This window comes from Dasypus novemcinctus, chromosome 9, assembly GCF_030445035.2.
Source record: "Dasypus novemcinctus isolate mDasNov1 chromosome 9, mDasNov1.1.hap2, whole genome shotgun sequence".
In the NCBI taxonomy this organism is placed as follows: Eukaryota; Metazoa; Chordata; class Mammalia; order Cingulata; family Dasypodidae; genus Dasypus; species Dasypus novemcinctus.
In genome coordinates this window covers 125,804,171-125,831,124 of record NC_080681.1, presented here as the reverse complement: position 1 = coordinate 125,831,124, position 26,954 = coordinate 125,804,171, and the positions used below count along the sequence as shown (strand labels likewise).

The 26,954-nt window shown below is 42.6% G+C and overlaps 1 protein-coding gene across 33 annotated transcripts in view; it reads left to right on the top strand.

Annotated features, from left to right (window-relative positions):
* Positions 1 to 26,954, top strand: part of CAMTA1 (calmodulin binding transcription activator 1) — a 938,154-nt gene that overhangs the window by 908,020 nt on the left and 3,180 nt on the right. For 4 of the 33 annotated variants that reach the window (XM_058304506.2, XM_058304502.2, XM_058304500.2 and 1 more), the window contains 9 exons: positions 673 to 869; positions 1,251 to 1,329; positions 1,555 to 1,870; positions 2,288 to 2,811; positions 9,344 to 9,531; positions 10,044 to 10,290; positions 11,133 to 11,204; positions 14,095 to 14,288; positions 15,099 to 15,173. In XM_058304506.2, coding sequence (XP_058160489.1) covers positions 673 to 869; positions 1,251 to 1,329; positions 1,555 to 1,870; positions 2,288 to 2,811; positions 9,344 to 9,531; positions 10,044 to 10,290; positions 11,133 to 11,204; positions 14,095 to 14,288; positions 15,099 to 15,173 — 1,892 coding nt within the window. Of the gene's footprint in view, positions 1 to 672; positions 870 to 1,250; positions 1,330 to 1,554; positions 1,871 to 2,287; positions 2,812 to 9,343; positions 9,532 to 10,043; positions 10,291 to 11,132; positions 11,205 to 12,720; positions 12,742 to 14,094; positions 14,289 to 15,098; positions 15,174 to 17,836; positions 17,868 to 26,954 lie in introns of all 33 variants that reach the window. The other 29 variants (XM_058304505.2, XM_058304499.2, XM_058304491.2 and 26 more) reach the window with 14 other exon arrangements.

Here is a 26,954-nt window from a genome sequence, read left to right as displayed (position 1 = left end):
TAAAACTGCTATCTTAGGGTCTCGAACAAGCCGTGCAGGTTACCAACCTTTGATTTTATTTTTCTTCCTCTACAAGTGGTTGCAGTAGTGGGTTTTTATTTCCTATATGCCTTTGTTGTCACTCAACTTGAACATCTCTAATGCTTTCCCAGTATCCTTTTTAGTTTATACAGTGGACTGGATGATTACTGAATTTTTTAAAGCGTTTCTTTAGAAATAAACCCACATCTAAGGGACTTCATTCTCCTTCAGAAGAAGCAAGGGAGCCACAGATCCCCAGATCCCCAGATGGGAGCCTTAGGAGAGCAACTCCACTTTTGCTTTCTCACAGTTTCCTACCCAGACTGTTTACTTCAACTGAGAGGCTCGCGGCCCATTTTATTTATTTTTTTAGCAATGTGTGCCTTCCCTGAGATGGATCAGCATGAAGTCCATAATCAGCTGTGACACAGAGGCTCTCACGTCCTCGGGGTTATTTTGGAACGTCGCCGTGCCCCCTCTGCAGCTCCGTGCTGCTGAGCTGAGTCTCTGTTTCATGAGGCTTCTTCGTTTTCCGTTTTGCACTTTCCACTGGGTTTTGTTTCCTCTACCCCAAAATGCTGGCTTGGGGGAGGGACCCTCGGCCCCCGTGGAGTGACCTCTCAGACCCTGATGCGGGCTTTACTGTTACAGTGTGCTTCCGGAGCGGGGGCCCTGGGGAGCTGCTTTGAGAGCCGCGTGGTGGTCGTGTGTGAGAAGATGATGAGCAGAGCCTGCTGGGCCAAGTCCAAGCATTTGATCCACTCCAAGACCTTCCGTGGAATGACCCTCCTACACCTGGCCGCTGCCCAGGGCTACGCCACGCTGATCCAGACCCTCATCAAATGGCGGTAAGGCCAACGACAGCCCTCGCCTGTCAGCATACACTTCCTCGAGCATTGCCACTCATGGAGAGAAAGCTGGTCATTGAGTGAGCTCTGTGGCGTTGGGGCAAAGGGCTTGCTCCGAGGACAGCTTCCCAGGGACTTGTATGAACATCCGCCTGAGAAGGACTGAGCTAGATCCTAACTAAATGGTGGGCTCTTCATTTCCTCTGGGCCACTAGCAAAGGAGTGCCCAGACCATGCCAGGAAGTGCAGGACTCTGTTTCTTCCCATCAGGAATGTTCGCGACCCAGTTTGCTTTCATCTTTGTGGGGCTTTGTAACACTTTGCGGTTTCCTTTTCATGTGGAGTAATTGGTACAGTAATCTCTGATGCTTTTCCTTCCAGCACAAAGCATGCAGACAGCATTGATCTGGAACTGGAAGTTGACCCCTTGAATGTGGATCACTTCTCCTGTACTCCTTTGGTAAGGAACAGGCTGATCTAGTCCCCAGCCATCCTTCCCTTTTGGTTCCCATGGTTGTACCTCACTGACCTATGACATTCACCAAAGACACTCTACTAGGGTTATATTTCCTGCGACCCCATTGAGAGCCCCAGGAAAGATCAATCTGCCAGCCGGCCATGATGGCAGAAGTAGATGTTTCTAACCTCTGACTGGAAAAGCTTGCTTTGTCTCTCTGTCTTTTAGATGTGGGCATGTGCCCTGGGGCACTTGGAAGCTGCTGTCGTGCTGTATAAGTGGGACCGTCGGGCCATCTCTATTCCAGACTCTCTAGGAAGGCTGCCTCTTGGAATTGCCAGGTCAAGGGGTCATGTGAAATTAGCAGAGTGTCTGGAGCACCTGCAGAGAGATGAGCAGGCCCAGCTGGGACAGAACCCCAGGATCCATTGCCCGCCCAGCGAAGAGCCTGGCGCAGACCGCTGGATAGCCCAGTGGCACAGCGAAGCCATCACGTCCCCAGAAATACCCAAAGGAGTCACTGTTATCGCAAGTACCAATCCAGGTAAATGGTCAGAATTCTTCCATCTCAGAACTCGACAGGGGCCCATTGCTTGCGTTCCCTTTCCCTGAGAAAAGTCCATAGTTTATTCACATACTTTTAAGGGTTTTGTGGGTTGTTGGGGTTTTTTTTGCTCTTTTTGATTTTCCTTTTAGCTTCAAGAATGCCAAGTACCCACCCCCAAAACCATACAAATAGTTAGCAAATAAGAAAAATCTATGTCCATGCAAGAATTACAGAATTTTTGGAGGAGGATCATCTGAGTAAAATACATGCCTCTGGGGAATACTTAAGTATTAGGGACATGTCTTGAGTCCGGCTTTGCACCTTGTGTCTCTCAGGCATAGAGAAAGTGTTAATTCGTTAGGATTCCTAATTTTTACCGCCTGTCCTGACTATCCTTTCTACTGTACTTTTCAGAGCTGAGAAGACCTCGGTCTGAACCCTCTAATTACTACAGCAGTGAGAGCCACAAAGATTATCCGGCTCCCAAAAAGCATAAATTGAACCCTGAGTACTTCCAGGCAAGGCAGGAGAAGCTGCTTTCCACTGCACTGAGTCTGGAACAGCCAAATATCAGGAAGCAGAGCCCTAGTTCTAAGCAGTGTGTCCCCGAGACAATCAGCCCCAGTGAAGGAGTGAGGGACTACAGCCCGGAAGTCTCCCCTCCCTCTCCAGAGCCTGCGGGATTCCAAGCCTCTGCATCGCAGCCGGTAGTACAGTGGAATTCCAAAGGTCTTTACATTGGTGTGTCTACAGTACAGGTGACTGGAACTCCGAAGGGGACCAGTGTAGGAAAGGAGGCAGCACCCTCACAGGTGCGTCCACGGGAGCCAATGAGCGTCCTGATGATGGCTAACAGAGAGGTGGTGAATGCAGACATGGGGTCCTACCGGGCTAGTGCAGAGAGCGAAGAGTGCTCGCAGCCCATGGACGACATACAGGTAAGCGCCCACGCGTTCCAAGCATCCTTGCCCAGGACCATCAGTTTCCAGAGTCCGCGTCATTTTCTCCCCAGCCAAGGGGTTCAGGTCTGGTCTGAGGTGTAAGGACGCCGGCGTTCCTTCCTCACGCGGGGCCTGCGTGTTCATTCTGTGAGTCCAGCATTGTGGGTGGAGCCTGGGTGCCAGCGACCCAAGGCTCAGGAAAGCCTCCCCTCCTTGCACCAGCACCTGAGAACTCACCCGCGTGTGACCCTGCGGCGAACCTTCTGCTTCCCCCTTGTGTCCTGGATGACCGATTTCCCTGTGTTAAGCACTAATTAAAATAGGGTCATGGCCCTGACACAAGCTAAGCCAGGAAGGCTTGTGGATGTAATTTGAATTATCTCAGTGGCTTTGATTGGCATAGCCATCGTCTAGTCATTGTGAAGGGCAGGTAAGGTGTTAGGTACTCTGAGCTACAGTGAAATACCCCTAAAGCTGATCATTGACTGCCCTGATATTCAGTCTAGAAAATCTAGAATCTTTCTAGGGCATTAAGCTTAAAAGATCAAGAGACTTGGGAAGGGGATGTGGCTTAATTGATAGAGCGTCTCCCTACTATATGGGAGGTCCAGGGTTCAAACCCAGGGCCTCCTGGCCCGTGTGGTGAGCTGGCCCATGCGCAGTGCTGCTGTACTCAAGGAGTGCCATGCCACGCAGGGGTGTCTCCTGCCTAGGGGAGCCCCACGCGCAAGGAGTGTGCCCCTCAAGGAGAGCCACCCTGTGTGAAAAGTGCAGACCGCCCAGGAGTGGCGCTGCACACACGGAGAGCTGACACAGCAAGATGACACAACAAAAAAGAAACGCAGATTCCCAGTGCTGCTGAAAATGCAAGTGGACACAGAAGAACACACAGCGAATGGACACAGAGAGCAGACCATGGCAGGGGGGCGGGGCGAGGGAGACAAATAAATAAAATAAATCTTTGAAAAAAAAAGAGAGACTATGAACTGGGAAGTGGATGTGGCTCAAGCAATTGAACTGCCTACCACACGAGAGGGCCCAGGTTCAGTTCCGGGTGCTTCCTGGAGAAGACGAGCAAGACAGTGAGTTGGCACAACTCACGCAGGCTTGGTAAGCTGATGCAACAATGAGGCAACAAGGAGACACAAAGAGGAAAGACTGAGAGACACAATAAAGCAGGGAGCTGAGTGGCTCAAGTGATTGAGCACCTTCCCCTATGGGAGGTCCCAGGGTCAGTTCCTGGTGCCTCCTAAAGGGAAGACAAGCACATGGCAAATGGACACAGAGAGCTGACAGCGAGTGCAAACAACAAGGAGGGGTGGGGAAGTGGACTTGGCCCAATGGATAGGGCATCCGCCTAACACATGGGATGTCCAGGATTCAAACCCCAGGCCTCCTTGACCCGTGTGGAGCTGGCCCATGCGCAGTGCTGATGCGCACAAGGAGTGCCGTGCCACGCAGGGGTGTCCCCCGCATAGGGGAGCCCCATGTGCAAGGAGTGCGCCCCGTAAGGAGAGCCGCCCAGCGCGAAAGTGAGTGCAGCCTGCCCAGGAATGGTGCCGCACACACGGAGAGCTGACACAGCAAGATGATGCAACAAAAAGAGACACAGATTCCCGGTTCCGCTGATAAGGATAGAAGCGGTCACAGAAGAACACACAGCGAATGAACACAGAGAGCAGACAACGGGTGGGGGGGGGAGAAATAAATAAAAAATCTTAAAACAAAAAACAAAACAAGGAGGGGTAAATAAAAAAAATAGAGACTATGAACTGAAGTCAAGGTGAGCTTAGGCTTAAGCAAGCAAATTCTGTTAATTAAAATATACTACATAGGGGCAGACCAAGTGGTCAATCTAAGAATGTATCTCACTCCCTCTCTTTCCAACTTCCTATTGATTTGACCCAAAACAAATGTAACAGGAAAAATTCTGTCCTTGCTAGAAGTTCACCAGGATGCCCATGCTTATAGATAGTAGCTTCAGGGAATGGAAGGGGCGTGCAGGAGAATGCCAGTTCACCCGGCCCACCAAACCCTCCAGCTTGGAGAAGCCACATACAGCCTCGGCTCTTCCCCCTGTGCCACAAGGAATATATTTCCTCCCTCTCAACCTGCCAGAACAGCATTCACCTGCCTGACCAGGTCTCCTACCCTGGCCAGCATACCCAGGGAGAGGCCTGGTTGCTGAACTACTCCCCTTCGCTGCATCCCAGCCTCCTGTTGTCTTTGCATCCCAACCTCACTGAGACAGAGTTGATGCAGAACATGGAAAATACCCTGAAAAAAATGTAATTCGTGTTTTCACTAAGCCTTGGGAGGGTACTATTTTGCTAAATTAAGATTGCATGTTTATGAAAAAGCAGTGGGAAGTGGATGTGGCTCAACTGATAAGAGTGTCCACCTACCACATGGGAGGTCCAGGATTCAAACCCAGGGCCTCCTGGCCCATGTGGTGAGCTGGCCCACATGCATCCTGCCACATGCAAGGAGTGCCATGCCACGCAGGGGTGTCTCCGTGTAGGGGGGCCCCACACGTGAGGATTGCACCCCGCATTGAGCCACCCCACATACACACAAAAGCGCAGCCCGCCCAGGAGTGCCGCTACACACAAGTTGAGCTGACACAGCAAGATGACACAACAAAAAGAGACACAGATTCCTGGGGGTGCTGAGAATGCAAGCGGACACAGAAGAACACACAGCAAATGGACACAGAGAGCAGATGATGGACAGGGAAAGGGAGATAAATAATAAAATAAATCTTAAAAAAAAATGCAGCAGTCTAAGGAAAAGGAAAAAAGAAAAACTGGCTCAGTTGGAAAAAGTTCAGGAATGGAAAAAAAGCAACAACAAAAGTAATAAACAGAAAACATATGATATATATTAGGAATGTAGGAATATGATTCACATTTTGTTAACTGATAATTCTACAGATTGGGTAAAGAAAAAATACCGCTATTAAGGGATGCAGGGAGCAGACGCAGCTCCAGCAGTTGGGCTCCCACATGGGAGGTCCCAGGTTTGGTTCCCTGTGCCTCCTAAAGAAGACAGGCAGGCAGACAAGGGAGCCATCTCAGCGGGGGATTAAACTTTTTCTAAAAAGACCACAAAAATGAAATGAGGGAAGCAGATGTGGCTCAAGTGATTGGGCTCCTGTCTACCATATAGGAGGTCCACGGTTCGATTCCTGGGTCCTCCTGGCGCAAGCTGGCACACGTGGTGAACCGACCTGAGCAGAGAGCTTGCCTATGCAGAGAGCTGGCCCACACGGTGTGCTGGCCCTCACAGGAGTGCTGGCCTGTGCGGAGAGCTGGCACAGCAAAATAACAACACAACAAAAAGAGACACAGAGGAGAGACAATAAGAGACACAGCAGACCAGGGAAAATGAGGTGGTACAAGAGATTGAGCACCTCTCTCCCACTCTGGAAGGTCCCAGGATTGGTTCCCAGTGCTGCATAAAGAGAATACAAGCAGGGTGGCGGACTTGGCCCAGTGGTTAGGGCGTCCGTCTACCACATGGGAGGTCCGTGGTTCAAACCCTGGGCCTCCTTGACCCGTGTGCAGCTGGCCCATGCGCAGTGATGATGTGTGCAAGGAGTGCCCTGCCATGCAAGGGTGTCCCCTGCGTAGGGAAGCCCCACGCGCAAGGAGTGCGCCCCGTAAGGAGAGCCACCCAGCACGAAAGAAAGTTCAGCCTGCCCAGAAATGGCGCCGCACACACGGAGAACTGACACAACAAGATGACACAACAAAAAGAAACACAGATTCCCGTGCCGCTGACAACAACAGAAGCAGACAAAGAAGACGCAGCAAATAGACAGAGAGAACAGACAACCGGGGTGGGGGGGAAGGGGAGAGAAATAAATAAATAAATCTTAAAGAAAAAAAAGAGAATACAAGCAGACACAGAAGAACACACAGTGAATGGACACAGAGAACAGACAGCAAGCACAAAACAGTGGGGGTGGGGGTGGGGGAATAAATACATCTTAAAAAAAAAAAATACAAATAATAAAAGGAAAAAGAAACAACCCAAAAAAATGAAATGAAGTAGAAAGAAATGACAATCAAGTGGTAGGTAAAGATATAAAAGGTTTAACAGACAAATAAATGTTAAAACAAGAAAAGAGTTCACCAAATGCAGTGAATGTGCCACAGTGATGAAAGAGGTTGTTGATGTAGGAGGAGAGGACAGTGGGGAGTGGGATATATGGGAACCTCTTATATTTTTTAATGTAACATTTCACGTGTTAAAAAAAATAAAAAATGTGCAAAATAAAATAAAAAATAAGAAAAGATAAAAATTATAATTCAAGACAATGGTATTAAATAGGCCAATGTAGTATTCAAAAGGTATCAAGAAGATATGACAGTCATGAACCCTTATGCACCAAACAGCGTAACTTCTAAATATCAAAGCAAAAACTGGTAAATACAAAGAAACATGGAACCATAACCATAGTGGGAGAATGTAAGTCACCTATCAGATTTGTCAGCTCAAATAGATGATAAATAAGAACATGGAAAATGTGAACAATACAACTAAAACTCTTGCTTTGATGTATATATTTAATATATGATATATAATTACATATGATATATAAGATTAGTATAGGTAGTAAATACATACATAATTGTTCTTTTCAGATATCCAAAACACAAAAGCAATTTTTATAAAAATTGCTCTTATACTAGAACACAAGGAGAATTAAAATAAAACCCCCAAAACTAGATATTTAAAGCTGTCTTTTCTGACCACAATATAATAAATTTAGAAATGAATGACAGGATGTTTTAGGTTCAGCTGCTTAGAATTTCATCATTTATTTGATATCGTTTAAATTTCATTGCTTTCTGCAAACATTATCACAATAAAAAATCAGCTACTTGGTATCCCAGAGTATTCCTCTTATTATATTGATACATGTTTATAAAATGAAGAGGGATTTTTGGGGTAGCTGCAGACTGATGATCTTCAGACTTCAGAAATTCCCTTCTGATCCTAGTGAAATATTGGAATACTTCATGGAAATGAATAGGTGCAATATGTTTTTCCTTTATATTTTCATTTTTATTCCTATAGAAATATTTCTTGTTCTTTGTTGAAAACTTAGAAAATTCCCCAAGACAAGCATTTTAACAGCTTTATTGAGGCATAATTTATATGCCACAAAATCAATCCATTTTAAGTAAACAAACTTATTAAACTTGAATTTTAATGAAAGTATACAGCTATGCCACTATCTGCCACAGTCCCGTTTGGAACATTTCCATCACTCCTAAGAAGTTTCCCTGTGCCCATTTGCAGTCAATCCCTGCTCCTAGACCAGCTCGGAGACCACTGGTCTGCTTCCCATCTCTGTAGTTTTTGCTTTTTTTTAGAAACTTCATATAAAAGGAATGATACGATATATAGTCTTCTGCGTTGGGCTTCTTTCACTTAGCGTAATATTTTTTGAGGTTCATTCATGTTGTCACATAAGCATTTTGCCACCTTGTATAGAGCCTTTCAAAACATTTTCAGTTCCCTTAAAATTCAATTCACGTTTCAGTTCACACACACACACAAATGCTGTCTTGCAATTACCTTTTTCAGGACGTATGTAGGGAAATGTCTTTGAAAACTGGGCCATATCCCCGATTCTGGTAAAAAGAGATCTCAGTCCAGACTGGCCTGAGGACTCTTAATTGTACCTATTGGGAGTGTGTGTTGGGTCCACGTTATCAGAAACCTAACTACCTTGGCTTAATCAAAAGGGGATTTTTTTCCTCACATAACATATGAAGTCCAGAGGGTCAGCTGCTCAGTGATGCCATCAGGGACCCAGGTTTTTGTCCAGTTTTCTGTTCTTTGGCCTTCATCTTCATGCTTGTGGCATTTTGGTTACGATGTGGCCGCTGTTGCTTATCTGTGGTCAAGACAGGGAGACGAGGAAGGGAGCATGTCAGCCCCATCGGAACCCTTTCATCAGGAAAGCTAAGCTCTGCCCATACCCCTCCCATGAGACTTCCACTTAGTCTCACTGTCCAGAACTGGGTCCCGTGCTCTCCCCCAGGTGCGTGGAGGGTGAGAGAGCAGAGGATTATCATAATTGGCCCAGATCAACCAGGACTGGACGCCTGGGGCTTGGCGTGGTGTTGCTCACTCCCCATCTGGGGTTTTCTAGGCAACGCAGAGGGGATTGGGTATTAGGAAACTAGTAGTGCCACCACATTCATAGTACAGCTCACTATAGATGGCCTGGCCGTCACGTCACGAATTGGCCAGTCCTAGCTGAGAGAGGAGAGAAGGCCCAAGCCAGACATTCTCCAAGACCTGAGGAAAGGTGTCGGCCAAACCTTGATCTGAAGGTAATCAGGTCTCGGCATCTCAGCCTATTCAGGTGCACTTTGTGATCTCCATCAGTGATGAATGAATGCACTGGATTGAACAGTAGGCCTGCCCTCCTCCCTTTCCAAGATGGGTGAGTGGAAGGATGGCTAGAACACGTCAAGGCTCCTTCCTCACCTGAGTGTTCTGATTCCAGGTGAACATGATGACCTTGGCAGAACACATCATTGAAGCCACGCCTGACCGAATTAAGCAGGAGAATTTTGTGCCCATGGAGTCGTCAGCACTGGAAAGGACAGACGCTGCTACCATTAGCAGTACAATGAGCTGGCTGGCCAGTTACCTAGCTGATGTCGATCATCTGCCCAGTGCAGCCCAGATCAGGTGGGTGCAATTCCATGGGTCACTAAGTAGGATAAGTTCTTGGATTTCACCAAGCGAGGGATACCATTTGTATCTGAGGAACATTGTATGATACGATGGCTTATTACAAAGGAAAAGAAGGCATGAGGCCGTGTTCCATTGCCGCCTTCAGGGCCCAGCGCGGCTGCAGTTTTTCTCCCCGCGTCAGGACACATGAGGTCATGTACCATTGTTCTGTTTGCCCCCCTGCCCCACCACCTAGTTTACTGAAGTTTCATGAGGGGGGGCAGGGTACTTAGTGGGTTTAGGATTGGGCATAGTATTAAATTCCTAATATATACTCAGTGCGAACTTGCTATTAGGGATGGCTGGAGCCCTCAGTGTGTTTAGTGACTGACTCGATAGAACGAAGGCCTCTTCTTAATTGTCTGCTGTGACTCCTGGCGGGTACCATCTTAGCTTATTAATTAATATGGAATGGATTGTGCCAATCGGTCATTAACCTATCACTGCTCTTTCTCCTCTTGTTTCAGAAGTGCGTATAACGAGCCTCTCACCCCTTCTTCTAATACCAGCTTGAGCCCGGTAGGCTCTCCGGTTGCTGAAGTAGCTTTCGAGAAACCGAGCCTGCCCTCAGCAGCAGATTGGTCTGAGTTCCTGAGTGCGTCCACCAGCGAGAAGGTGGAGAATGAATTTGCTCAGCTGACTCTGTCTGACCACGAGCAGAGAGAACTCTACGAAGCTGCCAGGCTTGTCCAGACAGCTTTCCGGAAATACAAGGTAAATAGATCTGAGTCTCGACCTTGTGGCGTTCTCAAGGTCAGGCAGGAGAGGTGAAAGTCGGGACCATTCAAACTTAAACAAATGCTGTTTCTTTTTTTCTCCAAATTTATAGAATTTTTGTTTTTTTAAAAAATGCGCTGTCATGTTCCGTCACATGAAGCTATTTATAATTTTCAGCAGCTTTGTGAAATAAAACTGACCAATAGTATAATGCTTACACCGACTCCTCTCACTTATGGTTGGTAAAAAAAATGACAATTTATTAGTTAGTTCATATTAAGTAGGCTGACACCTCAGCCACAAGGAATCTCTGGCCTGTCTCAGGCATTTCTAAGTGGAGACCTGTGGACAGGCTTCACAGCCCCGGAATCCCTAAAATGAAATGGCAAAGCTTCTGGGTGTGCCTGTTTGGTGAAGAGAGGTCCACAGCTTCCTGCAGGTCCTCAGCAGGACCTCTGGTCCCCTACAGAAGCTGTTAAAAGCCACTAATCATCAGTCCCGAAACCCAGGAGCTAGGGTCATCTTAGGAAAGACACTGGAGATCTGGCAACTTCTCAGGACAAGCAGTACCTAATTTGATAAATACTTGTAAAATGAGTGTTTTCAGACTTCCTAACAACTGAACATTATGGTTTCATTTAGAAGCATGATTGTCAGAGGTTTATTCTATACATTCATTTCCTAATTCATATTTATAATTAGTTACCAAAGTACTTGGGGAAACCTGAGGTCTCAGTTCTGAGAAAGTTGAATTAAATGACTAAGGCATCTATGTAAGTTTCAGTAGAGGTGACATATGAAGTCGTTAACTGATATTTTCGTCCTACTTTACCCTTAAGGGCCGACCCTTGCGGGAACAGCAAGAAGTGGCTGCCGCTGTCATCCAGCGTTGCTACAGGAAATACAAACAGGTAAACCGCAGTTCCGTGTCGCGGTGCAGTAGGAAGGGGCGTCTGGCCCAGGCCACTGAGGACTCTGGTGTGTGGCTTGTCTAAGGAGCACGACAACCGATGTCTCGACATATATACTTATTAAATTGCCTCGATTAAAAACCAGGGGAGCGGGTGCAGCTCGGTGGTCGAGCGTCTGCTTCGCGTGTACAAGGTCCTGGGTTCAGTCCCTGGCACCTCTTAAAAAAAAAAGAAAAACCTGGAGGAAAATGTTCCAGAGAAATAAAAACAAACCACCTTCAACTAAACTTTTGTCACAAAAGAATTTTTGTTCAAATTTTTGGCCTTTTAATATTTTTCACCTCCCTGAGCGAGGGTCTGATAAGAAGAAAATTGCTTGTGAGAATCAGGCTCTGATATTTTTACCAGTAAACTCCATAGCAATTAAAGAGCCCTGGGGAGTTTGAGATAGTGAGTGGAGACTAGACATTGGGTTCTATCATTTCCGGCCGTTTTTCCTTTCAGCTTCTCCTTACTCATTTTAAACTGAAGAGCTGTAGTAGTCTTGTGAAATTTTAAGAAGCTTGGAGTATCTTAGACTGCTTTTGCATTCCTTAGTTAAAAGTTGCAAGAAGAATATCTGAGTTCTCTTTCAAGTAGCATTACTGTTTCCACAATAACCGGTGGAGTCGTTTAACCACTGTGAGATTGGGAAAGGAAAACAAATGCTTCTTGAGGCCCTGAGATGTACATCATCTCATTTAGTCCTTTCAGTTATTTGAAGTGGTTTTATTTCCATTTTACAGATGAAGCTGAGGCACAAAGAAATGATGTAAATAATTAGACCTTTCTAATCATTGAGGTGGTTATAAAATGTTAAGCAGTTGCCTAATGGAGGTTTGACTTGTTCCTATGATAAAGCTCAGTGCTGTCAGTAGATCATAGAGCTATTTGTTGGTTGTGCTTTGGATAAGTTTTAGACTTTTATCTAAGGAAGAATAATGTAAGGTGTATAATAGTCACATAGAAATTTGGGATTCTTTTGTTATGATCTCTGAGTTGCTTTGTTTTCTAATACGGGTTGCCATTTTCTCAAGTTTCTCTAGGATTCAATCCTATTGACGAAAGGGGGGGGCGCTCATAAGCTCTTAGCCAGTTGAGTTCATGATCCCAGAAAACGAAGGTTTATTGTGTAAACGCTGACACCACAGTACCGTAACTCTGTGACAGGGAGCCATACTGGTTTCACTTTGTTGAGCAGGCTTCACGTTAGCCCAAGTGAGCTGCAGAATCAGAGTTTGAAGTCTGTGATTGTAAGAGGTATTTATTCCAAAATATGAGTTGTGCTTTTTTAATCCCCTCCCAAAGAAGTGTGGTCTACAACGAGGAGGAGAGAAGACAGTATTCTTTAGAAAAGTTAATGTAGTCAGGTTGCCTATTTTTTTCCTTTTGGTTGGGAGTTTCATTGGTTCTGGTTTTTAATCTCATCATATTCAGCAATCTAACGTTAATCTTGTATTTCTGTTTCTCCCCCAAGCTGACATGGATAGCCTTGAAGGTAATGATAAACCCAAGTCCTCTCACAAACCATTCCACCAGAGTCACAAACGTCACACCCATTACCCACTCAGCCAAAAGGCCGCCAGGACGGCACGTTCATAAAATAGTCCTGCTCCCGCTGCCAGGCCGCTCACCACAGGGCAGCTGATGTCCAGGGACCCGTGGTTACTCAGGTGGAGTGGGTTTATAAGAACAGTTAGACGTTTTCTTGGCTAGAGTCCATCCAGCCCAATGACTGTCAGTCCAGGTTGCCGCTAGGTCAGTCTGCCTCTTTGGCGACGTAGATCACCATGGCCTGGTAGGTTCTGAAGGTACATGTGTGTGGGCCACGGTGACAGGAGCCACTGAAGCTCTCTGGGATGCAGTACTCTGGCCTCAAAGGATTTTTGTTAAGATGAAAATAGAATGCAGGTCAGAGAAGACTGAAGAAGGTTCTTGCGGCATGCTTTTATTCCGTAGACGTTCTAAGAAGTCAGTTTCCTTCCCTCATTCCACCTCATCCATCCAAGATACTCTTAGGCATAGGGACTTTCTAAGGAACATTCTCTCTTACGATGGTAAGTTGCCTTCTTATAAGAAAAGGGCTTCATTGTGACTTCTTGCCCCTCTTGGTGTTCTTAAGTCATGGAGAACTCTGGGTGTTCAGTGCCTGGAGACTAGCATTGAAGAGCACTCCTTTGTCGCTCCTCTTGTATAGCTCTACAGCAGGCTGGGTGGGGGGCTGCTGGCGCTGGCTCCCCAGCAGCCCCCGGCTCCGACGACCTTCCCAGTTTCATCGTTTCACCACTTATGAGTGTTTCTCCTTTGCAGGTTAAAGTGCCTTAAAGGTGTCAGCGTTTCATGATAAGCCTTGTATTTGGGACCTTGTAACTCAGTCAGAAATTTGTCACCTAGAATAGCTAGTTAGAAGTCAGATGCTGGACACGGAGTAGATTTGTGTGTAAAGGGAGTTGGAAGGCATAAAAAGGTAAATTAAAATGGCTTCAAAATTGGATGGCAAACATCGATCTTAAAATAAACATTTGTAATTGTACTTTCTAAATGTGGCTACACTCGTTGCTATTTAAATTTTTTTCCCAGAAGAGTAATTGGGGCAAAATATTTAGAGATTTGGGGGAAAAGCACATGTAAAGTGACACATTGTCTGAAGGCAACCCTTACAGTAATAGTTTTCATTTGGCAAAGGTAGGTGAAATGATTGCTCGTTTGCCTCTTGAGTGGGTCAACCAGAAAGAGAGCCTTTGCTAATTCAGGGGACAGTAGCCCCTCTGTCCCCCCAGGAAGCTCCAAGGACACAGCAGCCTGGGTGGCTCCGTTGTTACTGTTTTGCTTATTCTTGTTTCCCCTGCAGTATGCACTTTATAAAAAGATGACACAGGCTGCCATCCTTATCCAGAGCAAATTCAGGAGTTACTACGAACAAAAAAAGTTTCAGCAGAGCCGGCGTGCTGCTGTGCTGATCCAGAAGTATTACCGGAGCTATAAGAGAGGCGGCCGGAGGCGGCAGGCGCGCCGGACAGCCGTGATTGTACAACAGAAGCTCAGGTGGGTCGGGGGTTCAGGGAGGCAAAGCCAGTTGGGGAAGAGAAGGCTGACTGCATTGAGAGGATCGCCCTGTGCTAATATTAGGGCCTGTGTAGGGCCTAAAGCATTTTACAGTTATTTTCAGGCCATTCTAGGTTAGGTGCTGTGACTTTGTTGAGATGTGCCTGTGCTCTTAGTCTATTTTTGTCTACCTAGCTCCTGCTCTCTCCCCTCTACGTCTCCCCCTGCCCCCCCCCCACCACACACAATGGTTTTGAAGTCTCCATCCAATTTTAACTTATATCAGAATGGGGCAGGACCAGCATTTGTACCCCAAAAGGTGGAATTCTAAGTAAACAGTCTAAATATTAGAGTTACTACATGGAAGACCTTGCAAGACTAATTAGAGTTCAGCTATTCTGTTTTAGAAAGTGTAATGAAAACTTTTAGCAAAGTATAAAAATGAAGATAATAATTCCTCAGAGTATCAAACTCAGGAGAATTAAGTTCTAAATGAAGAAATCCTGTCTAATGCCAAAAATAAATGCTTTTTATTTATTTTAACAAAATGAGCTATCAGGAGTCACAAGAGAGCATTTAGGTGACATCTTTTTGATCTTTGAATCATTTCCCTTGAAGCTAGGTGAAAGTGCACCCTCCTTCCTCTTCTCTCCTAGCAGCACCCAGACGTGACACTGTATAGCAGTGTGTACTTGCGCTATTGGATCTGCCAGATGAACTAAAATTCCTCCATCCCTGTTGGCCTGTTTTCAGCTTTTGCATGTCAGGCCTCCCGGTATCCTTCTTTGACAATATACTCTGCTTTTTCAGGAGCAGTTTGCTAACCAAAAAGCAGGACCAAGCTGCTCGAAAGATAATGAGGTTTCTGCGCCGCTGTCGCCACAGGTACATTAATCCTTATCTAAACATTGGACTCATCGAGAGCAATAAAACAACCCTAATCTTCCTAACTGTCACTAACACCACATAGAACTACTCTCCGCAGCACATAACCAGGTGACCATCCCAAGTACAGGAGGATACTAGCACTAAGTAGGGACGAGGCTGCTGCCGCGCGGTCTCTGGTGGCTGCTGCCAGCTGCGGTGGCACCTGCTGAACCACGCAGGGGGTTCTCTTTCCACGTGGGCGTAAGTGCAGCCTTGCTGGACCAACTCTTAATTCCCAGTTTCTCTTCTTACTGTGGTTACTCTGCCATGTTGCGGTGTGTTCTTGGCCCTGGGCCCTTTCTATGCTAAGGTATATCCAGACAGAAAATAAAGCAAGTTTCTATCCACAAGGCAAGGAAAGGAAACCAGCCAGCACTTCCAGGCTTTCTGACGTAGAATTTCCACTGGAGAGCCAGCGCCCTCTGCTGGGTAGACCGTAGCTAACAAGCACTCTTAAAGGACCCAGGAAAGCTCGTCTGTGATGAGGAAAAGGAGAAATTCCTGGAGCCGAACGAACAACTAGGAAAAGACAACACCGGAGATTACAGACTCACTTTCAATGAGAAGAGGGAGTCCTGCGACCCTGGCACTCCGAGGAGAAAGAGCGTCTCCTCCCAGAGCTAAGCTAGACTTGTCTCTCCTTGTTGCCTCCCTTCTGGAGCTTGATTTATGGAGACCAGCTTCTTTACTTAGGTGTTTGGGGCTTCTTTAAGCTCCTGTTCCAGTCTGGCAGCATCTGCGATGCATCATCTGAGCCACTTCAGATGACCTTCCTCGTACTTTTGTTGATTCTCTGTCCATCAGGAGCCGTGCAGTTCCTAGAACCAAACTCCAAGGCAGGCTCTGTAGTGCCATGCTTCCTCTTTCTGCTGGATGGTGCCAGAAGCCCTAAAATTCAAGTTTAATTCACTCCTCAGAGGTTTCATTTTCCTTCAATTTTCCTTACACCTAAAACTCTCCGGTTGCTAACTTTGAAGACATTCTGCCTTTGAGACGTTAAGGTTTGACTGGATACTTTTACTTTTGCTTCAATTAACCAAGCCTCTGTTTACATGGCTATAGAGGGAACTGTGCACTGCCACTACCATAGCAACCATAAAAACTTTAAATTTTAAAACAAGCGCCATTCCTTTGGGATTCTCTAGTTAGGAGGCAGTGAACTGAACTAGGTACACTCCTCATCCACTTCAGCAACTCTTTTGTTCTCCACCCTGAAGGAAATGGGGGCTTTCCCCCAGGAAAACTAACAGAGAATGAGATGCCGATATCCACACTTTGAAACGAGAAGTCCTGTTAGGAAATGCACTTCCAAATATGGAGTATGGCTGTGTAGTAAGGAAATTAATTCCAATCTCATTCCTTTATTCTCCAGTCAGAACTTTTCCTTAGAAAATTACATTAGAATGCTTACAGCCAGGTAGAGTCCTCAATTTCCTTCATTTGGTGAAAACAGCAAGGTAGGCCCTTACCGCCTCCCCTGTGCTCAGGCTCCCTCCTTCCCTTTTCCTCTCCTACCTGCAAACTGAAAAGCCTAGGAGGACCACCCAGCCCTGACAGCTTTCGGCTCTGGCCACCACGAGCAGACTTCCACGGCGCCCCTACTTCCTGGGACTGCAGTTAGACCTCCCCAGACAAGGAAATTGCCTTAACATTTTGTCCTTCTCCAGGCCACTCCGAAAAAAACTGGAATTCACAAGTGGAATTATCCCATTCTTTTAAAACATGTAAAGTCAGTGCAACCTTGGTGATTAGGAGCAAGGTCCCATCACGTCCCAAAGCTGCACTGGGTGGGAGGAGAGGGTAGGGCGTTTAAACAAAAGGCTGCTGCCAGAGGGGCTGCAGGAAGGCAGCCCTGCGCTCACGCTTTTAGAGGTCTCTTTCTGTAAACGAGTAGGAAAGAGTTTCTTAGAGCGTTTATCTTTCTTAGGTTCATATATTAACTAGTGATAACTTCAAACGAAGGCCAACAAGAAGATTTATTATGAAGAGAACCTCACATTATAGGCTCTGAATTTCTTTCCATTGTCCTCAAGGAAATAAATAACCACAATTGGTTCTTTTCTTTACTTGCCCTTTTATAGTTCAGAGGTTAGAAAAGCATGCAGGCAAATTTTAATAATCTTTGTATACTGACTATAGAAGATCAGTGTTCAGTCTCCTTGCCTATATATTCAGCTTCCCCCTGGGAATTTCTTTTCAAATCGTGTTTTAGAAAGTATGTAGCCCTGTTTCCATCCTGGATTATTTAATATTACTTTAAAAGAACCTGTCTTGTTTATCATCCCTTAGAGGCATTAAGTCTGTATTAAAATAGATAACCTCATAATGACACCTACTCAGAAAGGTAGGTAGATAGTGACTTTACCTTCAGGAATTGGAAGACATGTCCCATTGCGTAAGGATTTCGCTAAATTGTGTGATTCCAACATTTTTAGACTTAAAATATGAATTGGGGACTTTCCTACCTGCTCATTTCACACACCCCACCGCCACTCTTCTTGTCTTTCTTTCTAAAAAAGGCACACTTGAGATACTTTTTCGTTGAAATAAAGCTGTTTATAAGGCCTCTGTTGTGACACTCATGTGCTAATAGCTCTTTGGTATTGTTTTACTGTCCAAAGCCCCCTGGTGGACCATAGGCTGTACAAAAGGGTGAGTTTAGCTGCCTGCTAGCCAGTTTATCTTTATCTTCCATTTTCAATATTTTGCTTTTTGCTTGCTTGCATGGGGCTGCAGCCTAGGTATGCCAGTAAGTTTCACATCCATTTTGAATGACATACGATAAAGTAAAAACTAACCCTTACTACTAACACTGCTGTTTGATTAAACAGGAAAGCAGTCACAAACAGTAGAAGTACAAATGCATGAGTAAGCAAAAGGGAAGGGCCTCCTGGAACCCCCGAGGGCATGCTTAGAACTTGGTAGAAGAAGCCTTCGGTATTAAAAAAAAAAGGGCTGGCGGTTTGTTTAAGATCTGAATAAGAGTGCACTGTAAGAACATTAACGATGTAGTTGTTTGTGATTTCTTAAATCTGCCACAAGAAATTTTCTCAACTACTGCTTTGTCAAATTGTCTAAAGCAAGAAGGCTCACTAGCTGGTAGAGCTGGTGCTGGGCGCTTTTCAAAATATAGATATATCTATTTATTCTAATCTATTTCTTGTTCAGAATTATTGTTTCCCCATTACCCTGTTCCTATAGTTTCATTTTCTAAATCTCTCTTTCCTGGTGCTATGAGGTAAGTCAGTGCACAAAGTTGCCCTTTCAGAACAACCCGAGCACCTATAAAACACCAAGTAAATTAGACTTCCTGCATTTAAGGGCAAAATTGAATAAAACGAACACAGTGTAAAGTATATTAAATGTGTGTCTTCGATATTGCAGTTAAAGAGTGCACATTCCAGTAGAATTTTTATTTTAAAGAAATTATAATAGGTATTCAATAGACACTCTTAGTGTTCCTGAGATTTTAGAAAATGATGCTGATTTGTAAGTGTGGGCAAGAGACAAAATTCTCTGCCAGATATGACTGTAATATGTCCTAAGTTACAATAAAAGATTTAACACCAGAAAGCTTTTTAAGTCAGAAATAGAATTCACCAAAATCAGGCTTGAATTTAGATTAATTTGACCACATTTTTTTCATATACATAGTCTAAGAGGAGATAAATTTAAATATAATTCGGGAATTCTTTGTGTTAACTCAAATACATTAAACATCCCCTCTTTTTAAAATTTACAGTGGTCTTTTTATCTAGTCATTCTTAAGATTTCTGAGAAAAGATTATTATTCAAAATATCTTTAAATTTTTCACATTTCTGGAGATATCCATTACTTATTTTGACTAGATTTACATGGATGTTTATATTTCATTATATTTTAAACCAGGCCTTGGCAACTTTTTTCTTAAAAGGCCAGCTTGCAAATATTTTAGGCTTTGTGAGCCATACAGTCTCTTCCTCAGCTACTCACCTCTGCTGTTGCAGAGCGAAAGCAGCCATCGACAGTACATAGAAGAATGGTTGTGGCCGTGTTCTAATAAAACTTTATTTATAAAAATAGGCATCAGGCCAAATTTTAAGTCGTTTGCTGACTTAGATAACAGAAGAACTGAGTCTTTATAAGTTCTCCCTAAATAAAGACCGCATTAAATGAAGTTTTCAAAATAAATTTACCTAGATCTCTAGGTTACTGTATAAATAAAGTGTTTCAGAGGAAGAACTAAAAATGCTTTCACACAGGTATTTCTTTGATAAATGAATCCCAAGCCTTAGCTTATATGTCAGAAAGGATTAGAACAGACCAGCAACTCCCTGCATCTCTGTTACGTATTCTCTCTAAAAGATTTAAATCCCATATGTTTAAAATGAGTCATTGCTGAAGGAGAAATGTGTTTTTAAAAAAAAAAGGCAGCTACATTCATGTTTGTAAATTTGACTAGTTAATCCTCTTTATAATTAGGCAGTTTACAATTGGACTATGTTAGGTCTCATACAGTCAAGCTGGCTCAGAGATGTGTGTGCTTATAAGAAAATATAAGAAAATTTCCCTCTCCTATTCCTTCTCATCTTCTGCATACATAGATACTATTTCTTTCCATTTGAAAAGCCTCCAAGAGAACAGATGCATGCCCTAGTATTCAGTTTAACTAGAAGTCATACTATCTTGCATGTTATATGCAATTAATGTAGCCTGCTGCAAAGAACCAACATTTCAGTTTCAAAAAAAAAAGTTGCTTATGCACATTTGAAGCTTGTTAGTTTCTGGTATGTTAATGACCATATTTAACAGTAAATTTTTTAAAGGTGCATTTCAATGCCAACCCAAGCCCTTCCCTTAATTTCTTTAGTGCCTGCTGCATTCTGTTGTGAACTTTTAAAACACCTCCTCCTGCATGAAAAGCTGAGATGTCATAACATCTGGTATGCTTCGCAGTCTTTAGGGAGTTTGAGCGAGAAGAGCTGAGGAGTTCAGGTTCCTCCTAGTAGGACGGCAGGTATCTAAGTGAACTGAGGAGTAGCTCTTCCGTTCGGCTCCGTCCAGTTGCCTGTTGGAGCTCTGCTCCCTCTTTGTTCCATCAGAAGTCGGGATGGCTCTCCCTCTGTGCCCCCAAGTGGAAAGTACTCGTGGGAGGCAGAGCATTCTCTGGGGACGATTTATATATTCTGAAATTTATATCAAAGAAACTGGTACCTATTATACTTGTTTCACTAATTTACGAAATATACCATACTGAAGACATTTAAGGTTTATACACTGAAAAAAACATGCGAAAATTAAAAAATTTGGTTTTACGGTAGTGTTTATAAAATACTATTATTGACCCAAGCTCCTAGATTTATGAAGCAGAAGGCATCTAAAAAGGAGCCATCATCAGAATTAAGGCACATTAGGCCAATTCCAGCAGCATAACATGCAGAAAATGCCATTTGTGCCTTAAAATCTTCTGCTTTCGGTTGGGGAAGGCTGAACAGAGCCCCCAGTACTCTTCACGGAGCGAAGCCCACTCTTAACCCTGTCTTTCCTCCAACCTTAGCCCCTAACCCAGCCAACGAATGAGACTGGAGTTCCCCAATTCTTGGTCCTGTCATAGTCATTTGTTTTGTCTTGCACACAATAGTTGTGTATTTAAGAATTTTCATTATACACGGAGAAACTTAAATTAACAGCTTTAACTATTTCCGTTAATTTAGGTTTATACAACTTCAGCAAATCGCTGAGGAGGATTTTAAGGTTGAAGAAACCGTTAAAGTGTACATGCTGAAAATATTTCTTTCCAGTTGAATTTTGAGTGTATCTAACAGAATGTTATTCAGTCTTATAGGAGAAAAAATAAGATATCGCTTATGTAAAGAAAGTAGGAAATAATTAGAAATACAGAGTGGACTTATACTTGGTCTAAAAAGGACACTACCTCTCATTTTCTAGACAGAAAATGTTTTTCTCCTCCCTTCAAGACATTTCTTTTTGTGTGTGAGTTCTAGAGCGGCCACTCTGACCAGCAAGTCCTGGACAAATGCCTTGTTTCCCTGTATGAGATCATGTTTCGGGGCTAGGGCTTCATAAACTAGCACAGTCACTGCAGGCATCTAAGCTACCTCCCAGAAAGGTGGCCTGTGTGCAGGTGGGTGCAGCCAACCTACTGAAATAAAAGAACCTTAACTGGAGGAAAAAGAAATAACACTTTTGGCACGAATTGTAGAACAGGAGATTTTCTGTTTGATAACTGGGTTCCCAAACACTTAACTTTGCCAGAAGCGGCCAGTCCTTTGGTAAGTAGTGATTTCAGCACTGTTGAGAGGGGCCCTGTGAATTATCTCCAATGGTTCATTGCCAAGTTCTGGAAGGTTATGCTTATACTTTTTGCTCTGTTATATATACTTTATCCAAGGGACAATTCTCCACCAATGCCTGGAAGAATACAATTTTATTGAGAAAGTCAACAGTGTTCTAGGTCAACCGTGATGTCCTACTTCTTTAGTGAAGTTTGACATGAGATGAGGGTTCCACCTGGCCCAGTCCATTCACCGAGGAGTAAGAAGTGACTGTGAAGTGCGTCATCATGGATGTAATCTAAATCTCCAAAGTAATTTTGTCTCACTTGCCTCTTTTAGGAAATGAATATTTTTGGAACACAGTGGTGTGTGTTGAATTGCAGGCAGCATGCTCTGCACCATTCTTATTGGGCCTCTCTGTCTTTTTTGTTTTGCAATCCAAATGAGATTTCTGGAAAATGGCAAGATCTCTCTTTTCCTAAATTACCCACAAGCTATTGCAGCTCTCAGAGCAACAGGTAACTAATTAGAAAGCCACATCTGGCTGCCCTGTCTATTTTTGACGTCCAGCATTGCGAGAATATACCTGCTGAAATCCACTGACTCATGAAACATTTCTCTGGCTGAGCATTACTGAGTAGATGTAATAAAGCAGCTTTGCCTCCTGCTTGACCATGAGCCATTGTTTGCTACAAGTTTCTGAAACAGGCCTACTTCATTTATCCATAAATTATCATTGGACGTCTGATGGGAAGAGACCCCGTGGGCTTTTGCTGGCTTTCGGTGCTGTTGCTTACTACGTCACTTCAGTACATTGTGATGCAACATGTGGCGGGGGGGAGCGAGGGGAGACTGCCACAGTATCCCAAAGTGGTGGTATTTTCACCCTAGGATGCTTGGGAGAAATCCTGGGATGGTGTGTGATTTTAATAGTTGAATGGTCACAGGTCAAAATCTTGCTATTCTAATGACCTCAATGGTAAACTCATAATATGAGTTTTATTTCTATCCTGTGGCAGAAAAAGTTACAAAACTTAATCTTACTTGCCCTATTCAGTTGCTTACTCACTAAAGAATAATCGTTTCCAGGTTTCTGATGTGAGGTTCAGGAATGTAGTCCGTGTAGTTCTCCTTATGTTAACGATAGCCTTGAACCTGGAGAAGCTATAATCTGCATCCTGCATTCCTTGTCTTTATAATCTCAAGGAAGGCTGCTTTGCCTGTCTTCTGGATAATGGAATTGAAGAAAGTGCAATTACAATGGTTTTCTTTTTAGATAATCAGGACATTTGTCATGTTATGTCCATTTTTTGAGGTTTACTTCTTTCTTTGCCCTGAATTAGTCTAACCATTATAATTCCTTAAGAAGACGAAAGGCTTAAAACCCTTAGCTGTGTATGCTTAATAGAACTCCACAAAAGTTTTTTGAGCATGTGCTAAATTCCATATGATAAGGTGACCATAGGTACTGGATTTTCAAGTACAATTCCAATTTCAAGAATTCTGGTCTATATGTGCTTAAAGTTATATACTGAAATATATGCTTATAACACAGGTAATATCAGTGAACCAGTTTGATCAACTGGTTTTTTGACCTATGAAATACAAAGTAGCCAGTTTAATTGAATTTTTTTCCTCTGCTGAATTTTTCAGTTGTTTTGAACTGTGATCTCACGTTTTTAAGACGTAATGATGGTGACAGATGGATAGAAAAGTAATTTACAAGTTTCATTTTTTAAAAAAGAATGGCAAGCAAGAATAATTTTTATTGCAAAAGAAGCACATACTTGTAGTGAATTTTGGAAATACAAATAAGGAGACTCACCCAGAGATAACAACTGTTAAATGTTTACTGTGCATCCTTCTTGTTGGTAAAGATTTCTCTTTAGTTAATATATGCCTTTTAGCAATTGCTCATTTCCTTGACTGATTAACAAGGCAGCAACAAATTTCTGTTAACTATTTGAAACCTCTGTTTCTTAGAATTTGTTAAAAATTTTAGCTTTAGATATTCGAAATCATTGTGGTAATATAATTATTTTCTTTTTCTTTAGAGGCAATATAGATAGCATCAAAACATTTTATCTAATTGACATGTGACTTCAAACAACAAAAAATTAGCACTCCTGTCTATCTCATCCTAATAATCTATCCTCAGATAACATAAAAATCCATTTATGATTCCAGTGAGGTAGACTGTAAAATTCTTGCAATCTCATGTAAACTCTTAGAGGTAAATTAACATCAATCACAAATTAGAATATGAGACTTAAAAATCTTCCGTTTCCTTGATTTTCAGGCATATTCTTCTCACATTTGAGATTTCTAAATCGAATTGTCTTAAAATTGGCAAGTTTTTGTGTCTATATTTATTTTCCCCAAACTATTGTCATAAAGTTATCATAGTATCCTGTAAAGGATGACACCTTAGAATTGAGAAAATATAATTGTCGTAAATTTTCAACAACATATTCAGCTCATACCATGGAAATTTTCCAACTGCATGTTTTCTATGAAGTCTTTTGGAAAAGCCAATAAAATATTTAAAAGTATAATCCTGAGAGATATTATCATTAGTAGCTGTGGAGTGCAGTTGTGAAACCACAGACTTTGAGGTCGGATGACATAAGTTCATATCCCCCGTTCTGCTGTTTACTAACTACATAATTTGAGGCTGGTTATTTTAACTCCTAAATCTCAGTTTCTCCATTTACCAACTGGAGATTCTGATGGTGCTGTGAGAACTAACTAAAGTAGTGAACATTAAATAACATAGTATCACTATGGAACATAAGTATCCTTACTTTTCTCCAAATTTCTCCTTTAACCGTTTTCTGTAAAAACACCTCCTATGCCATTTTGGTAACTTCCGTGTATTCATTTATAATGCTAGTGTATTGTGGTAACTTCATGAAACTAAGAATGAATTTCTCTACTTTAGCTCAGGAATTTTAAAAGCCTAGAAAATATATCTGAAAATTGGAACGTTTGTCATTTTTCCTGTGTAGACAGTCATAACCATCTTTGCGTATGGGCATGGATCTCTCCTTAACTTAGTGGTATGTGAGGCTATCACTTCTTTTGTAGCAGAGGTTTTGTATGACAACTTTAAAATCTTACGACTTTTTAATTTGTTCTTAAAGAAAAAGAAAAAGCTGTAAAAAAACAAATGTGGATATTTTAACTAAAAAATGTTTAAGTAATACCCACCCTGACAAGCTAATTACAGATTCTTTGGTATGAAAGTACATAAAACATTTCTGGTTTAGAATTCATTCTCTCCCTTTTATTTCATCTCAATGATGAACTCAGTGAATGATAGTATTTTTAAAGTAATCCTCTTCACTCTAGAAAAATTGTCAATGGGTTTCTTTGTTTTACTTTTAGATTTTGAGCTCGGAATTTTTCAAATTTTAGAAATCTCATCAGTGATGGAGTCACTGTCGCACATTTGTGAATGAAGTTCTGTACTAATGCAGAGAAAGATGTAGTATTTGAAGTAGCATGCATATTTTGCAGTAAATCAGAAAAAAAAAAAAAGTCTGCATCAGTACAGAAGTTGCATGTCCAGAAGTAAAGTTGGCATCAGTGCATGCCTTGCATTTTTTCAGCCAAAGAACTGTTAGTATAGAAATTGCATGTTTAAAAATTGAACACAGAATATAGCATGTTTCAATTTTTAAAAAGTCATTTCTTTATTAAGTATGCATGTCCAAAAGTAGGGACCTATAGTGATGCACAGTTCTGTACTGTAACCAATGACTCAAATCACCCTAAAATTCAGTAACCCCTAGTATATTTAATCATAAAATTAAAAACTAAATAACACCTGGACCAGTTATGAGCATAGCAGTGTATTCTAAATGTACCTCTTAAAATTTAACAGTATTGGAAATACACTATTATCACTGTCATTTGTAAATACTATAGCTAGGACCAAGCCGGGGCTCGGTGTATTTAATTAAGAAATAAGACAAGTTTTCAAACATTATTCTTTTTAGTATTGATGATAAAATGATAAAACTTTTCTTCTGAAAGAACATCTTCTCTTGAAGAGATTATATCAACTCTGCAGAACACTCAGAAATGATTCTGGTTGGAGGTGGTAAATATAATTGTTTTCTTAAATTGCTGTTATAGCTTATGTACCATTCCACTGAATCTCTGTAGTATCGCAGTAATTACCAAAAAAGTCTTCTGCCTACCCAAATGTTAATGAACTTAGAACGTACTTAGAAACTAAACTAGCCTTTATTTTTAAATAAAATTATAATTTATTGGTATAACTTAAGATAAAAGGAGGGGCCTCAGGCTATCAGAAAAGGTGTGTTTGGGAATTCTTGACCTCTGTATATGCCCACATTAGAAATAAAAATCAGGCTTTTCCTAGTCCTGCTATTGAGATAGAGTATACGCGTCCTGAGAAACTGCTGCTTTTGTTTGGCTAAAGTCCTCTCACACTCATTTGGGGAAACAAATGTTAGTTATGATTTGCAGTACTACATACTGTGGGTTATACAGCATGCATTGACTGCAGAGCTTAGACCCTTAAAGTCATACTTGCTTTGATCATTCTGCTGTGAAGGCGAGCTCCTAGTTATCCGTCAATATAGAAAAATAGTCTTCCAGATAATAGCCACTTTCCCGGTGCCCCATCTACCTCAGACAGTCATATTCCAAATCCAAGGCAAATTTTTGCATCAAGAATTATATAGGGGGATTAGAGGTGATCATTCATGATTTGCTGAATGCAAACTCCACATGACTCAACTTATAACAGTTTCATTGAAATTTGTTGCCTATAACGTGTTTTATAACAGAACAAAGTGTCTTATCAATATTGTACCCTGGGAGCACTAGAGGAAGTAACCTGAGTCTATTTTGAAGTTACAGTGTGGAACAGGAGAAGATAAGGAATTAACGAAAATCAGAAAGACCCCACAATGCATCAGTGAAATAATGCGTTGTGCAGATGTATAATCAGGGTCAAGATATCTAAGAATCTTGAATCTGTGAGCAGTAGTGTAGTCCCTGGGTATATCACAAGCTAAATTAATGTGTGTGCAGTTTCCCTAATTAGCATCATAGGGGATTATAGGGCATTAATGGTGGTCACCAGGCTAAATAGATATTTGAACAGTTAAATTTTTCTGGGGTGTTTTCGTTATTGTTACACTTGATTTCGTACAGTCCACTGGGGGGGATTGTTCTGGTTTTAGAGCATTTGATGTAGAGAGCAAAGTTTTAGGAACTGGGGTGCTGGGGTGGGGAGAAATCACCTTAAGAAGGGTCACGTCTTTCTCTTGAGTATTTTTACCAACAATTTAACAGGAGTTCCTTTTGCCATCAGTCCTCAAAAGAGTTTTTGTCTTGGTTTCCATTTCAGAGGGAATGGTAATAGACACTTTATTTGATCACAGTCCCACTAAATAGTCATCTGCTGGTGCTTTGTTTTGTTTCTCT